The sequence below is a fragment of the Abramis brama genome, assembly GCF_963993115.1.
Source record: "Abramis brama genome assembly, chromosome: 9".
Taxonomy (NCBI): Eukaryota; Metazoa; Chordata; class Actinopteri; order Cypriniformes; family Leuciscidae; genus Abramis; species Abramis brama.
In genome coordinates, this window is record NC_139971.1 from 33,316,262 (window position 1) to 33,332,070 (window position 15,809).

At 38.0% G+C, this 15,809-nt stretch overlaps 1 protein-coding gene across 1 annotated transcript in view; it reads left to right on the top strand.

Annotated features, from left to right (window-relative positions):
• The window catches only part of igf1ra (insulin-like growth factor 1a receptor), a 101,520-nt gene that overhangs the window by 4,619 nt on the left and 81,092 nt on the right, over nucleotides 1-15,809 (top strand). The window contains exon 2 of the mRNA XM_084125230.1: nucleotides 10,863-11,426. Within this exon, the coding sequence (XP_083981356.1) occupies nucleotides 10,863-11,426 (564 nt within the window). The remainder of the gene's footprint in view (nucleotides 1-10,862; nucleotides 11,427-15,809) is intronic.

Sequence of the window (15,809 nt, forward strand, 5' to 3'; positions counted from 1 at the left end):
AGAGGAGAAACATGAGGTTTGAAAATAGAACATGTAAAAATACACGGCAAGGGAAACAGACTTGGTTTTGTTGATTCGAAGAGTAGTGAGTTTGTGAATGTTTTATTGGGCTTTAGGCGTTCACACGGACGGCCTCCGGACAGCCTGGCGGCGGAGCGCGAGTCACTGCGTTTGCTGCTGTCAAATGCTGACACAAACTCACACTTTAAAAAAAAAACCCAGCGAGGGCCAGCGTTTGTCAGAACTGCACCTCGGACTCCTGAGATGTGTCTTAAAGTCGAGATTAAAAAATAAATTATTCAGTAATACCCACTCCCACATTCAGCCCTGTATCTTCACAGGCCTCCACTTGTTGTTAATCTACAGTTATGACTGTATAAAAAGCAGGAGAAAAATGGCTGTCGTCGAAGTGAAACATTCAAAAGAGAGAATAGTGGGTGGACTCGAAGTCTTGCACCGTTTATTTGATAGCCCACCTTTGCCTACTTCAGTCTGTGGCATTTGATATTCTGGTGTTGCTCATTCTTTTCGTGACTAAGGGTGCCTACGCGCTAGAGTTTTCGCTGCGTCAGATAACACTCCGAATCCATTGAATTCAACGGGGATGATTTGCGTTGAATTTCAAACTTCTCCTCCTCTTTCAAAACTGCATCCTACTCATGTAACGCTTTCTCTAGTGTGTAAGCGCCCTCAGGCTGAGCGAGTCTATTCCTGTGACTCAGACGTGCGCCGTAGTGGCCAACGCTTCTCTCTCTCTCTCTTCATATTTCTTTATGTCTCCCCATCCCTTGTTCTGGTTCTGCTGAGTTGTGCTTCATCCTCAATGTGGGAGCGTTCGTGCCTTTTCATCCGGTACAGCACTGCGCTCTGAGTCACTCCCGCTGCCCCTGAATCTGTGTCACTGTGCTAGTTCGTGCCTACGTTCGCTGCTGGAGTCAAACGGTCTTAAGGCTTCAGTAAGCAGCCAGATGAGGTATTTGCTTAATTAAATGTTAATTTAAAATAGGTCTGTGTGCAGTGACCACCCGCAGATCATTGGACACAGTGAGTGTGGCGGTTGTACTTGCACTGACAGCTTCACCCTTAGGCTTTTGGTATTTTAAAGGATAGTTCTGAAAATGAAGATTGTCATCATTTACTCACCCTCATGTTGTTCCAAACCTGTATGACTTTCTTTTGGAACACAATATTTTGAAAAATATCTCTGGTGTATTTTTGTCCTATAATGAAAGTCAGTGTGACCCAGTGTTGTTTTGGACCCCATTTAACTCTTTAACATTCTTTAAAATATCTGCATTTGTGTTGTGATTCACACAGGTTCAAACTTCAACCCGAATGTGAATAAATCATGAATAATTTATACTAGGCATGCACAATATACAGTACCATTCAAAAGTTTGGGGGTTGCTTTTTATACTCGTGTCCAAGGATGCATTTATTTGATCAAAAATACAGCACAAACAGTAATAATGTGAAATATTACTACTAAAATAAGTTTTTTCAATTTGAATATATTTTTAATTGTAATTTATTTCTGTGATGACAAAGCTGAATTTTCAGCATTATTACTCCAGTCTTCGCGTGTCACATGATTCTTCTGAAATCATTCTAATATACTAATTTGGTACTCAAGAAACTATTATATTATTATAATATTATAATATATATTATTTTAATTATAAATAAGAAACATTATTATATAATATAAATCAGTATTTTTTTTTCTTTGATGAATAGTTCAAAAGAACAGCATTTATTTGAAACAGAAACAATCCTTGCTGAATAAAAGTATTAATCTCTTTAAATGTATTTATTTATCCATATCTGTTGATATTGGATATTTAATTGATTTTTTTTTTAAAACATTTATTTAATTTTAATCTTTTTTTTAAAGCGCTTTATAAAAACTGTTAAATGTAATCATTAGCAAATCATAATTTTCCAAATTGCTGTATTCCCTAAAGTCACTTGTAGCATCTAAAACGATTGGCTTTAGTTTAGATTAGTTGTTATTTTTAATTTATTTATACAGAATAGTGTAGAATTTAAGTTTCCGCTCTTTATCGGTTACTAACAATAACAGTTATCAGTATAATATCGGTATAATCCAGATTTGTTATACTGTTGCATTATTTTTTGCTTTGAGGAACCAGAGGTTTTAAGTTTGTAGGATTTTTGAAAGATACTAGCCGCTCTGTGTGGGTGTATCTCTGCACTATTAGTTGACCCCTATCTTTCGTAAACCTCTGCCTCAGCAACATACCATGTTGTTCCATCTTTCAGGCAGAGTTTTGCTAGCTGAGAATGCGAGGGGGGGGCATAGGTGTTGTATTACTAGTTGGGCTCTGACATATGAGCTGGTGCTTTTGAAGTGAGGGCCATTGAAGGGAAGTGTAGCACCAGACCAGTGGTCAGATGACTTCCAGCATGTGGGGGATTAAACAGCAGTTGAGGTGGCAGGTGTGAGCGCTGCGGAGCACAAACCAGGATCTCGGTCGTGCTCCCCTGTGCCCCCTTACTGCGGGGCTGACTCAGGACCCCCATCGCAGAGGTCTAATGCAAAGCGCTCTTTGAATTAGGGCCAAGAAAGAGGAATTAACTCTAAATGTCAGCGTTTTGTTGTTTTCCGCAGGAAGGTGCAGGAAATGCACTGCCTATAAGTGCATGTTGAAAGATGTTTGGCTGGTGGCGTTTAAACCTTGGACGAATTCCAAACGGCCTTTTTGCGCCCTTGAAGTGTGTTGCAAGAAGGTGACGCTACTCAAAGGGTCTTAATGAAAGTGAGTTAATGAATCCTTTCACGAAGGGCCTGTTAGTGAAGAGTACATGCTATTATCACTTTTAAGAAGTAATTTTCTCTTAAATATTCAAAAGTTTGGCATAAAAAAGATCTATGAAAGAAATGAATGCTTTTATTCAGCAAGGGTGCATTTAAAAGCATGAAAAGTGATAGTAAAGACATTTATAATGATACAGATATTTTGATTTTAAATAAATACTTTTCTCTTGAACTTTCTATTCATCAAAGAATGAAACTCATAGTTCATGATTCTAAAATATGCATTACATTAAAGATTTTTAAAAACACCTTTTTTTTAAGCTTTATTTGTCAAGGACCCATATTCTTCCAAACAGTCACATGAGAGACCGTATGTGACATGCACCCTTCTCTCTTCTGTTGCTTTGCATAGTGATGCTCACTTTCAAGTGAAATTGGCTTCTTATCTTGTGTGTGACCAAGCTTTAAAACCAGGAAGAGTTTTGTCACCCAACAATTCACCAGATAACAGTGCAAGTGCGGGAAAACCGCTAAAATAGTGTTGTTTTCCGAGAACGATTACTCAAAGTGGTTTCAGTAACCTTTGATAATCTCTTGAAGATATTAATCGGTCCCACAAGGGTGGTCATTTTCTTTAGGTCACTTTAACAGCTGCAATTAAGATGTACTGTAGTGTGGGGCTTTTGGTTTCAAATAAATTGCTGTGTACTTTTCTCATTTGGAAATAAGATCTGATGGATGTACAAGTGAAGCCAGTAGGTTACAGACTAGATCTCAAGAAAGGCAATAGATAAGTCTTGTTTTTCCCTCGTCTATCCAAGAGGTACAGGGATTCCTGTGGAAGGCCAGCAAAAGGTTATCAAATGTTAACAGCAAGAGTTGGATTTCAGACCAGTATGTTTGCAGCGTAGTGTGAAAACCACAGTGAATGAATGACTCTCCTGGGTTACTGTTTGCTCCTAGTGAAAGATAAGCACTGTAGGCACTTGTGTTTTGCAGTTGAATAGTGCCGATATTTGCCATTTTTTAATTATTGGCATCAAGTTTTTCTGTTTGGTCGATGTGTCGAAAGGGGGCTTTTATTTTGACAGCGGGGGGACTTTTTATCTTTTGAATATCTAATAAACATTTCATTTCACAAACCTTGCAGACTTTGTTGAATCCGGTTCTGAGATCGTTTGAAGTGTGCATTTGTAGACTGCATGAACTAGTAAATTCTGTACATTGCAGTCGGTACGTGCGAATCGGATGCGGACAGGTGTTCACACAAACTCTAAACCCTTGAAAAAAATCAATATCGGTCGACCACTACAGTTGAACTTTGCGTGCTGGTAAGACAACAATCGCAGGTGACATAAATAAGAGCTGAGCCCATGACCTCTCGGGGAGGATTGGCCAGATAATATGGACTGATTCCTGATGATTATAGCTGAACGCAGAGCTGAGCACAATCCTCTTAGGGAAAATGGTTTGAGGACCTTAACACTGCTGCTCACTTCTGAGGTTGTGTGGGAAGGATGTGAAAACTTTCCTTTGTATTAAGTTTCTTTCTCTTAAAAAAAATGGAATAAGCTTTTGTGACCCCCAGAGTAGCACTTTACACAATATTAGTTTTGGGTAGGGCTGTAGTCAAGACCACCTTTGTCGAGTCCAAGACAAGTCCAAGACCAGGACTAGTCGAGTCCAAGTCAAGACCGAGTCCAAAGAGGTTCGAGTCCGAGTCAAGACCGAGTCCAAAAAGGTTCGAGGATTATGTAATAATGAAATAATGAATAATTTTAATTTTATTTAAAATAATTGACTAATTCAAAGAACAACAAAAAAATAATAATTATATAGCCTAGGCCTAACACATTCGTTTCGACTGTCTGATCAGCCTTACATTCTGTTCCTGTCAATCATACACGCGATGTCAACCAATTAAACTGCATGAGGGAAGACCGAGACAACTCACAGACACACACACACACACACAAGAGATGCGGATAAACCGCGGATCGGGCGGATGACGTGACGAAAAATAATATTTTAATTAAACTCGGGCGGGTGGCGGCTGAAGCAATCAAATGAAAAAAGTTTGCCACTAAGCAAACCTGCAAGTTATGAGCTGGGTTATTTTGTTTCGATATTAGCTATATTTTAAAACAGCCAATCATTGCGCCTACCACTCGTGGAATAGGCAAAGAAAGAAAGGTAAGAAAAAAAGTCGGAAAACTTTGCCCATTAATTAGATGTGCAAGGCAAGCAGGCTAGTTTTCGGGGTGTTATGGACAATTAAAAATGTGAATATTCACGTTGCACTAGCGGTGGACTTTCAGCGAGTTTATTTAAACATTTATTTTTTAAAGAGCCGTTTGTGAGTTAAAAGAGCCGGCTCTTTCAGTGAGCTGAGTGAAACGAGCCGGCTCACGAAAAAGAGCCGAAATACTTATTAGGTGGCCAGTGTTTCACTTTCCCTCCAATAATATATTGTTTTAATATCGCGGCGACGTATGTGTGATTACTGGGAACATAATAAAGAAACCTGGACTCGGTCGAGACCAAAAGCCATATTTGGCAAGACCAGTGGCCGAGACCGAGACAAGTCCGAGTCCGAATACCAGCGAGTCCGAGACAAGTCCGAGACCATAGAAAAGCGGTCTCGAGTCCGGACTCGAGTCCAAGACCGGACTCGAGTACTACAGCCCTAGTTTTGGGCAACGTACGTTATGCAAGTGGGTCATAATGACCGTAATTGTCATTTAATCTGGACCCCAGAGGTTATGATTTGAACAGAATGAATGAATGAATGAGGAATTTATATAGCTCTTTCATATGTACTACTGTACACCAGGGGCGATTCTAGGATTTTCGTTTTAGGGGGGCTCAGCCCCCAATGAGGGTATGATTTAAAAAAAAAAGAAAAAGTTAGTTTATGGTCTAATGCTCATTATTAACTAGTTTCATTAATTCATCCAGCAATATGCATATGGCACAGTTTTATAATCACTGAGGAACCAAATGTGAGGTATTTAGGGGGGTTCGGGGGCATGCTCCCCCGAGAAAATTTTGATTTCTCTGATCTACATATGTGCATTTTAAGATGTTTTGAAGGCCAAAGAAATTGGATAACAATAGCTTTAAAACCATGTGCGGGCAGCTGTTTATTTTCTCACCTCATCAGCATCACACTCTTTTTCTCTTTGTTTTTATCTTGCTCTGTCTCTTCCCCTCCTAAAGCTGCTTTGACTAATATAGGCTTTTCATTTTTGTCTGTCAGTGAAGAAAGTAAACATAGGGTCAACTGATTGATTCAAGTTGATTTATGAATCATTTTTTCAGACAAAGCTACCAGGAAAGCTAGGTAACTAAGTTTATTAAATTCATTCACAATATGTACACATTCATTATTGATCTAGGCCTAATACATGGCCGTAGACAGGGCTTTATAATCAAAGAGGTCATAAACTTGAGGCTGTTATGGGGTTTAACATTTTTATTTCTGATATGTGCATTTCAAGACGTTTGAAGGCCAAAAAAGGATAAGAAACAGATTTAAAACCTGCTCTCTCCTCATCTCCATCACTCTGTCTTTTTCTCTCAGTCTCCTGATCTTGCCCTGTCTCTTCCCTTCCTAAAAGCTGAACTTTTTTAATTTACTGAAGGCTATAAATTGTATTATATTAATTCTCAACATGTACACATGCATTATTAATCTTGTGCCTATGAAAACGGCTTTGTTAATGTTTCTTGTCCCCTCACAATGACATAATTACACGTTATATAGGCCTATTTTCAGCTCAAAATGGCGAAATTAGACAAAAGTTTATTAGTTTTCTAATTATTTTTGTCATTCGTTTAACATTTATGACCTAAAAAACTGTCAAATATAAAATGTTTAGTTTAGCTACTTACATCTTCTTAACTCGCACTTGACCGTAAACTGAAGCGTCAGTCGTGCTGCTAAAATTCGCGCACAGCAGTTTCTGCGAACACGCATTTGTGTAGCCTACACTTAATCACAAATGTTTAGGGGGGCTAGGCAGAAGTTTAAAAAGGGCCTAGTGACGCCTTGGTTCTCACTCTGCGTGTGTTTCGCGCTGGATGACGGCCGTGCTGAGCGGTGCAGGTACAGAGGAGAAGTAGAAGAAGAGAGGATGACACCATTTGCTAAGCGGGGATGTTTTCATTTTCATCCTTACACATACATTTTAAACCACAAACTACGGAGTATGTTTTGGACATTATTTAACATTGTCAAAGACGAATTTTTTTTTTTATAATAACATTTCTTACTCCAAGTTTTAGGGGTGCTGAGCTCCTTTTTAGGGGTGCTGAAGCACCCCTAAAAAGGGGCTAGCCTCGCCCATGCTGTACACCCAAAGCGCTTTACAATCATTTCAGGGGATCTCTCCTCAACCGCCACTAGTGGAATAAGACACACATGTCCTCACCGATGTACCTTGCGGAAATTCAATGAGTGAATTTCACTTGTGTTCTTGACTACACACATTCTCAACTCAATTTGTTATGGTTTGTTTGAGTGGTAGAGACTGACTGATATAAAAAAAAATCTCAACTTTAATAATTATCGTTTAACTTGTAATTGTCAATAACTTGTAATTGTTTTATTTGTGCATTTTTTTTTAATGAGAACATTAAATATTATTATTTGTAACTAATTATCACCAATTTTTTTCCATTATAGTACTCTGTTTTGTCTCTTATGGCCACCAAAGCTGCATTGATTTGATAAAAAAACAATAATGTTGTGAAATACAGTTTAAAATATATTTGTTAAAGAGAAATGTATTCCTTTGGCAATCATTACTCCAGTCTTCGGTGTCACTCTAGAAATCCTTCTAAAATGCTGATTTGTTGCTCAAGAAACATTTCTTATTAGAAAACAGTTGTGCTGCATAATATTTTTGTGGAAACCATAGTAAAAAATATTCAGGATTCTTTGATGAATAGAAAGGTCTGCATTTGTTTGAACTAGATTTTTTTAACATTATATCATTGTTTTACTATCACTTTTGTTCAATTAAATGCATCCTTGCTGAAAAAAAGAAAAAAAACCTTTTGGTATTTCTGTATAGTTTATATATAATAGTCTAATATTTCTGTAGTTTATCCCCTGTAGTGTGTTTTTTCTTAAATCAATGAGAATTTTTGTTTATTGATTAATTGGTTTAGCTGTAAATGACAGATGAAACCAGAAAAGTATTAATAAGTCAGTCATGGTCTGTGTGTATGAAAACAAAAGTCTGAAAAAAAAGGAAATGTATGAGAATGAGGCTACTTCATTAATAAAATGTATATCAGTAAGCACTTTTACACCCCCAATTTGATGTATATTAAGTGAAAATGGGTAATTATGAAGAGAAATTTAGAACATGAATCGACTGGAGAACAACAAGAAGTCGATATTTCTGTAGGATAATCTTTGAAAACATGTAGTCCTCCTTTTAGAAGGAAACTGTCCTTTGGGTGCCTTTTTGAAAGCAACACCAACATGACAAGGGTGGAGAAGGGTTCAGATCTGACTCTGACTGGCTGTGTTTATGGAACAGCCGGATCTTTGGAAAGGGAATAGGAACTGGGTGAGCTCTTTGGCCTTGGATAATCCTTGATGATTCAATGTGGAGGTCAACTGGTGGGCATGTTTGTGTCAGTTGGCTTCACGCTTCTTGTGTGGCAGTTTTAGGAGACATGAGACTTTTCAGCACGTTACATGTTTTTTTTAAATCGGTTTCTGAGGCAAAAAGTTTTTTTTTAGGTGTGTATGTTTTCCAATTCAAATATCCTTTTAGCTGTTAAATAACCTTTGAGCCATTTTGACATGCTGTCAGGTGTTTTGTGTCACTGCATAAAAACTTCTTCTACTTTCATGTAACTGACAGACACCATGTCTTTGTCTCTCTCCCACTGTGTGTCTCCCTCTTTGTGTCTTTCTAGACCGCCTGAATTTATTAATGGATCCAACCGGAACTGAGGACTAAAGTTTCTCTTTATCAACAAACAAATTAGTCTTTGTGTGAGTCACTCCGGCTCTCCTCCCTCTCCCGGGATTGTGAAGGAGAAAAGAAAAAAAAATACCGCAATGAAACAAAGGAGACATGCAGCTCCATGACTCCCAAGTGCAGCCCTGGGGCATTTGCTATGATACGGGAAAGCAAATGCTATTTTTTTTCGTGGAGCAATCATTTCCGTTCTAAATTTAGATGAGCGTAATACACTGTCAGGAGCAAATAAAGATCTTTTTTAAACAACACGCTTGCTATTTTTGGCACACCAAACCTCAAATGGGATTTAGATTCATGAAGCGTGTCATTTTCACAGGAAATTCGTGTCAGGAAAAGCGGTTTCCACTCCTGTCAGAATAATGCACAGTAGGCAATCTGAGATTGTTGAAATTTTGACCTTTCTGCATTACTCAAAAGTTCACCATCTTCTGCGTCTCGCAGTGGGCTATTTAGATTGTGGTTGTAAAGAGAGATTGATAAGGTTGTTTCTGTGTGGGACCATGGGTTCTGGCAGCCATTGCGTTTTTTTTTATTTTATTTTTTTACGTGGCAGGGAGAAACATTTCCATTTGTTTCATAGAGGCTCTGTGATATTGCCTGTCTCTATCAGAGAAGGTGACCTAAGCCTCTCTAAGAACATAAAAGGTTTAGCTAAAGAAGCTCGTATGTCAAGAGTATTCTTCTGGTGATCTCTTTCCCCTTCTAGGACACCATACATTTGTTTTGTTATTGTTGGATGTGAATTACTCCTCTAACTGTAGATTGTATGTAAATCTTCTTGACCTTTCATATTGTACCTTTTGTTAGGTTCATGCTACTGTTTAACGTTTTGGCATTTGCTTAATATAAATCTTTAGCTCTTCAAAGTATTACGCATGAAAATGTGGATATTGGTCGGCATATAAGGAAAATTTACCTGTTTTAGAAGTTCATGTTGTTGAAGTTACTGTGATTCATTCATGTGTTTCATTTTTGCATTTTCTTTTGACGTCATAATTTTTAATCAAAATCTTCTTGTGAAAACATCAGACTTCTCTCTGGTGACATTTCTTTGGCTTTTCCAATAATTTAGTCCTTTTATACCCCGCCCCTTCACAATCGACTGCAAGCTCACATTCATTTTTGAGTGGAACGCCAACATTTCAAAATCCATTTCAGAACTGATTGATAGAACCAAGTTCCTGGCCAATTTTTTTTTTTCCTTTTCACTCAGATGTGTGTCATAATATTGGAAAATGATCTGTCGCTGCTTCCGTTTCATCACTACTTTAAATCCAATATATCTGTAGTTTTTCCTTATTTTCCCCTGTAGTGTGTGTTTTTTTTCTTAAAACAATGGGAATTTTTGCTTATACTATTGATTCCTTGATTTAGCTGTAAATTACCATAAAAGTATTAATTAATCAATCATGGCCTGTGTGTGTGAAAACCAAAGTCTGAAAAATAGGGAAATGCATGAGAATGAAGGTACTTCATTAATAAAATCGAATTAAGATTGAATGCTAGGATGCTAAAGATTTTTTTTTTAAATAGTTATATTTTTATTGGTTGATGATATCCAATAGCCTGTGCGGCCTACAGATGTTTCGGCTATTTTCGTTTTTCAGTGATTTTAAAGAGAGAAAAATAACTAGCAGCAACATTGATATAAAGTGGCAACACAGTCAATCCTAAGAGTGCTAGGGTGTCCAAGGGTTATATAGGATAACTTGGCAGATCCCTTCTAAGCCGCTGTAAATTAAGAGCATGCTCTGAGATTATTTTTCCACTGTCCCTTGCTTATCACAAGTGACACTGGATACTTCAGTTCTGACTAAATTCAAGTCATGCTTTTGTAGATGTTTGTCCACCAGAGAGGTGTGCTTTTGTTGGAAAGTTAATATCCTTTATTCCATCACAATATCCTCTAAATAAATCTCCTCAATATTTATTATGTTTATTATTTCTTTATTCATTTCTGTTAATAAAGAAATGCATACATTATCAATGTAATAAATGTTAATAATAAAGAAGCTTTACAACGTTCAGTTTTGATAATAATAGTCTAACTGTACTGTTTTTTTTGCTCTCCATTCCAGTCTGTGGTCCTCACATTGATATCCGCAATGACATCAGTGAGTTCAAGAAGCTGGATAACTGCACGGTGGTGGAAGGCTACCTGCAGATCCTTCTCATTGGAGACAAGAATAACAACCTCAACCAGGAACACTTTCGCTCCCTGTCCTTCCCCAAGCTGACCATGGTCACCGACTACCTTCTCTTGTTCCGTGTCTCTGGCCTGGACAGCCTCAGCATGCTCTTCCCCAACCTCAACGTCATCCGAGGACGGAACTTGTTCTATAACTACGCCCTGGTCATCTTCGAAATGACCAGCCTGAAAGATATCGGCCTCCACAACCTGAGGAACATCACCAGAGGGGCCATCAGAATCGAAAAGAACCCGGAGCTGTGTTACTTGGACTCGGTGGACTGGTCGCTCATTATGGATGCAGAGTTTAACAACTACATCAATGGGAACAAGCAGTCCAAAGAATGCGGTGATGTTTGTCCAGGTATCATGGAGGACAGACCGCAGTGCATTAAGACCAGCTTCAATGACAACTACAGCTATCGCTGCTGGACCTCCAACCACTGCCAGAAGGGTAAGAACTTGCCAACCAGACCTGATCTTGCGAATGTTTGATTTATTTCAGGTTTTATTTCTGATGGATTCACATCTCCTGGCATTTCATATATCATTCCTTCACATGGGATTTGAATGAATAGTGAAATGAATTGTGAAACTGAATGAGGCTTGGTTTGCATAAGATAAAGCTGAGTTTAGCTAAATCGATAGAGGGATGCTGTTTACTTTGCTTGGGAACTGGAGGTCTGCCTCTTTGGCAGGATCTTGTCAGGTAAATATTTGGTTGGTGTAATCTAGGTTGTGTTGAAAGAGTTATGACTAGACTGTCTACCAATTCATCATCGGCTTTGACAGTAGCTAAAGACAGAGAGCCCTAAAACAAAACAAGATTTTCTGTGACCTGAGGTGATGTTGTGTAAGGAGCAAAAACACAACAAATTGTGCTGGATAATAATTACTTTTATTCATTGGATAATTGTCCAGATGCATTTTGTACTTATTAATTACTAATGATGATACATTGATATAGTTAGCCAATATTTGGCCACTGTGAGATTATTTCATTGTGCTTCTAACCATACCTGATAACTGTTTCCACTTGGCAGATTAATGGACTAGTCTCATTTCACAGTGTTTTTTTATTTTTTAGAATTTATTCACTCAATCCACTTGTTTCTGAAGTATCAAGTGAAAATTCTTTGAGAATTGCACATCCTTTCAGTTTATTTTAGATCTATTGTGTGGTTGGTTTGAAGCTCTTCTATGGCTTATTGTGCACTATTGATAAACCGATATATCAGTCAGGGTAATTATTTGGCCATTTTTAAGATTTAAGGTTTTTGAGTTTTTTTAATTTAATTTTTGTTGTTGAAATTTTACTGACACATTGTCAAGTGTTTCTAGTTTCAGTATTTGTTTGGTGAATTTTGAGTAAATGTTGGGTAAAATATATATTTTTATTTCAGAAAGTTTGTTTACATCAGACGTTGACTATTGGAAAATGCCTATTGGTCAGCCACTATACTAATAACAGTGCTCCTAGACACATTGTTAAAGAATAATGTACTTTTTCAATTATTTTTGGGGAAAGTGTGAGTGAAATTTGTGTGCATATTATTTGCTATTGACATCAAAAACTATAAAAATTCACATCAGTTGACCTCTAATTTCTAAATGTTTTCGTTTTACATTTATTAAATGGACATCCTTTGATTAATTTCATGTTTTTTTGTAGATGAAATCTCTTGTGTGTAGATTCAAAACTGCTCTGTTTACTGCAAGGAATTAATGGGCTTGAATTAGGATGATGATTTGGCTAGATACCTCAATAGTACTTTGATGCCCCAAACGCAGATTTATTTTTTTATTTTTTGGTGTGGATAGGATTGATAGAATGTGAGAAAATCACCTGGCTGAGGCCAAAATATCTTCATCTACGATTTCTTATCTCTGTAGTCATGAGGTCAGTAGATATGAATGCCAGTGTGTCCCTTACATCTGACTGGGAATGCCTGGGAAAGTGAACTACCCCTTATGAATGTTTGCTCCCTCTTCCTCTCCCAAGCACACAAGAATGGTGGGAAAAGCATAATGGATGAGAACACTACAGCACCCTCCACCCCTGGCCTTCAAGAGACCTGCAGACCGTGCAAGTCCCAGGCTCAGTGAGGCCGTCCCAGAGCTGCCCTCCCTCCTCTTTCCCTCCGTTTGAAAACAAACAGAGGAAATCAACTCTCCTCACAAACGCGCTCCGTTACAGCCTGAATGTTTATTGTTGCTCTTGGGATTCTTTGAATCCGACAATCCTGAGTACGACACGTTTGAGGAAAGCATGGAGGTGACGTGCTTCGACCCTACCAGGAGATTTGATCCACATCAGTGGGCGACTCTTGTTTGTGAGTGTCCTTTTTTTTCAGCGACTCCCCTCTGCACTGCTGATACAGTCTCTTCCTGGCATTCCCGCCCACATCGTGTCAGCACTTGCTCCCCTGCACACCTGTTCAGTATGGTAATCTTGTGTCTGAAAGCCGTGTTTTCGCCTTTGCAGAGGTGGGGAGGCGTGAGTCACCTGTATCCAAGGCTCAAACACTCAAACAAAGACAACGACTGGTAGTCACAGCAGATAGGACCTACTAATGGTCCGACTGATTGATCTGCGTTCTCCAAAGAACTTACTGGAACAAGCAGTGGGCTGCCACCTGTCCGATTGTGTACACTTCCCGTCAGTGTTTCCACATGGAGCTTCAAAGGAATCAACAATTTGTCTATGAAAATCACACCCCAGCATTTTCCTACGCTTTATGAGCTGTCGGTAGCTTGCGGTGTTCTTGAGGCACAAATGTTGGTGAGAATGATTAAACTTAAAGAAAGGTCACGGCAAGGATATACGGGGGAACTGAGGGGCTTCTTAACTAGGGTTGGGTATTGACGCAAATTTCCTATTTCAATTCGATATCAATTAATTAGGGTGTGCATCCCCAGTTGGTACAATACTATAATATTAAAGGTTAAAATTAACACATTTTCTACTTTCTTTTAAATTACACATAAGGACGTTATAATAATAATAATGTTATAGTAATAATTTTTTATTATGTTTCTTCACAAAAACAGTACATACTTTAGGGCATATAATAAGTAGGTGAACTGAGACACAGCAACAGAGAACTTTAAATGACTGAATTTTTTTAAAAATCATATAACTTAGTGATTCCCTAAAATGAATCGGTCTTTAGTATTGGCACAAACTCTCAGTGTCACTCGGCGCAGCCGTCTGGCTTTCCACCCCTTGGCATAATTGCCTTGTTTTTCTTGTGCACAGATGTTTCTTCAAGGGCACACAGTGGTTTTGTAGTCAATTTGGATCAGTCCTCTCTCTCTAATTACTGCACCAAGAGTTGCTGTCAGCGACCAATCGTCAATCAGCTCCTGCGTATGTGCGCGAGACTCTGCCTGTTTGTTATGAGATGAGGGTGTCCACAACAGCCCTATTGTTTGCTTTTTTTCTGAAATGTAATACCATTAAAGCATTCCTTGCCTGTTCTTGCATGCACTTGTTACCGTCACCTCTGTGTATGCATCCGTGTGCCTGGAGTTCATGAACTTTCCATTTGTAACTCCTTGTAATGTTTGTTAACCTGCTTAGGACTATGCTCTAATAATCTATCTCTGGTGATAAAGAAATGTATTTTGAATTCATTCAGGAATACATTGATCCAAAAGAGTTGTGAATGGCTGTTGAGTTAATCTCTGATGTCATGAACGATTCAATCTGCCCCTTGAGTAACAGTACACAAAGCAATTCCATTGGCTGGAAGAACTTTTAATGGGTACTCGTAGTCTTAGAAATTCTATTAAATTGATTTTGCATGTATGGCATGTCAATTATTTTGACCATTAATTTATTATTATGTTGCAAAGTTAATGTGGTCAATTATTTAACCAAAGCGAATGTTTAATCACCGCTACCTGATGAACAAAATTATTTCGCATATATATTTTTTTAAACAGTGTATTTAGTGTGTATCATATAAACATGCTACATTAGTCCATACCCCCACATTCAGTTATACATTTTTATACGTATTGTACGGTTTGTTTAATCATCTCTATTGTACATTTTTGTTCGATCACCACTATCTGATTAACATAGTACCCATTACCGTATGTTCCGTGTGCATCTGTGTAAGTGCTCTGTAAAGTGCGTCAAAGGTTTCTATTTATAACATGTTTTTGAAGCGCTGATCATTGTAGCCGATCACAGACATATCTGTTGGTCTGAAATTCTGGGACCACCATGAAAATATGGCACATTTTTTTTATTTAAACCTGAAGTTTTAGAATTGAGAAATGTTAAAGAAATTATAAAGTAATATCTGAATTTGGATGCAAAGAAGCAGCATTTAACACAAGTGGTCTCAGACTGATGCCACTATTTATTTTAGAGCAGGTCTGTAATATGTTTTACAAGTATAACATTTAATTAAATAAAAATAATAACAAATTAATTATTTAATCTTGTTTATCCATGATCCCCTTTTTAAATGTTTATGTACTTGTGTATGTACTTTTTTACACAATTTTTTCCCCTGTTCTTGTCATTAAAATAGCCTTAGATGTTGATGTAGCATAAAACCACAAAAAAAAAAAAAAGAACAATCTTCAACTGAGTATGGCAGCTGAGAATGTTGTTGTAGTCTAAACGGAGTCCCTGGTGGTGGCTGTAGGTATGATTTGTGTATGTTTGTAATCTGTGTGTGTCTGTGTGTGTTTGAATGTGTCTCTGCTCTTTGTCTCCGGAGACATTTTGCAATGCCAGTTCGGTTTGATGGTGGGAATAGGAAGGGGTCTGTTGGGAGGAGGCATGCAACGGACGTCCTCAGGTCTGTGAGAGGCGAAG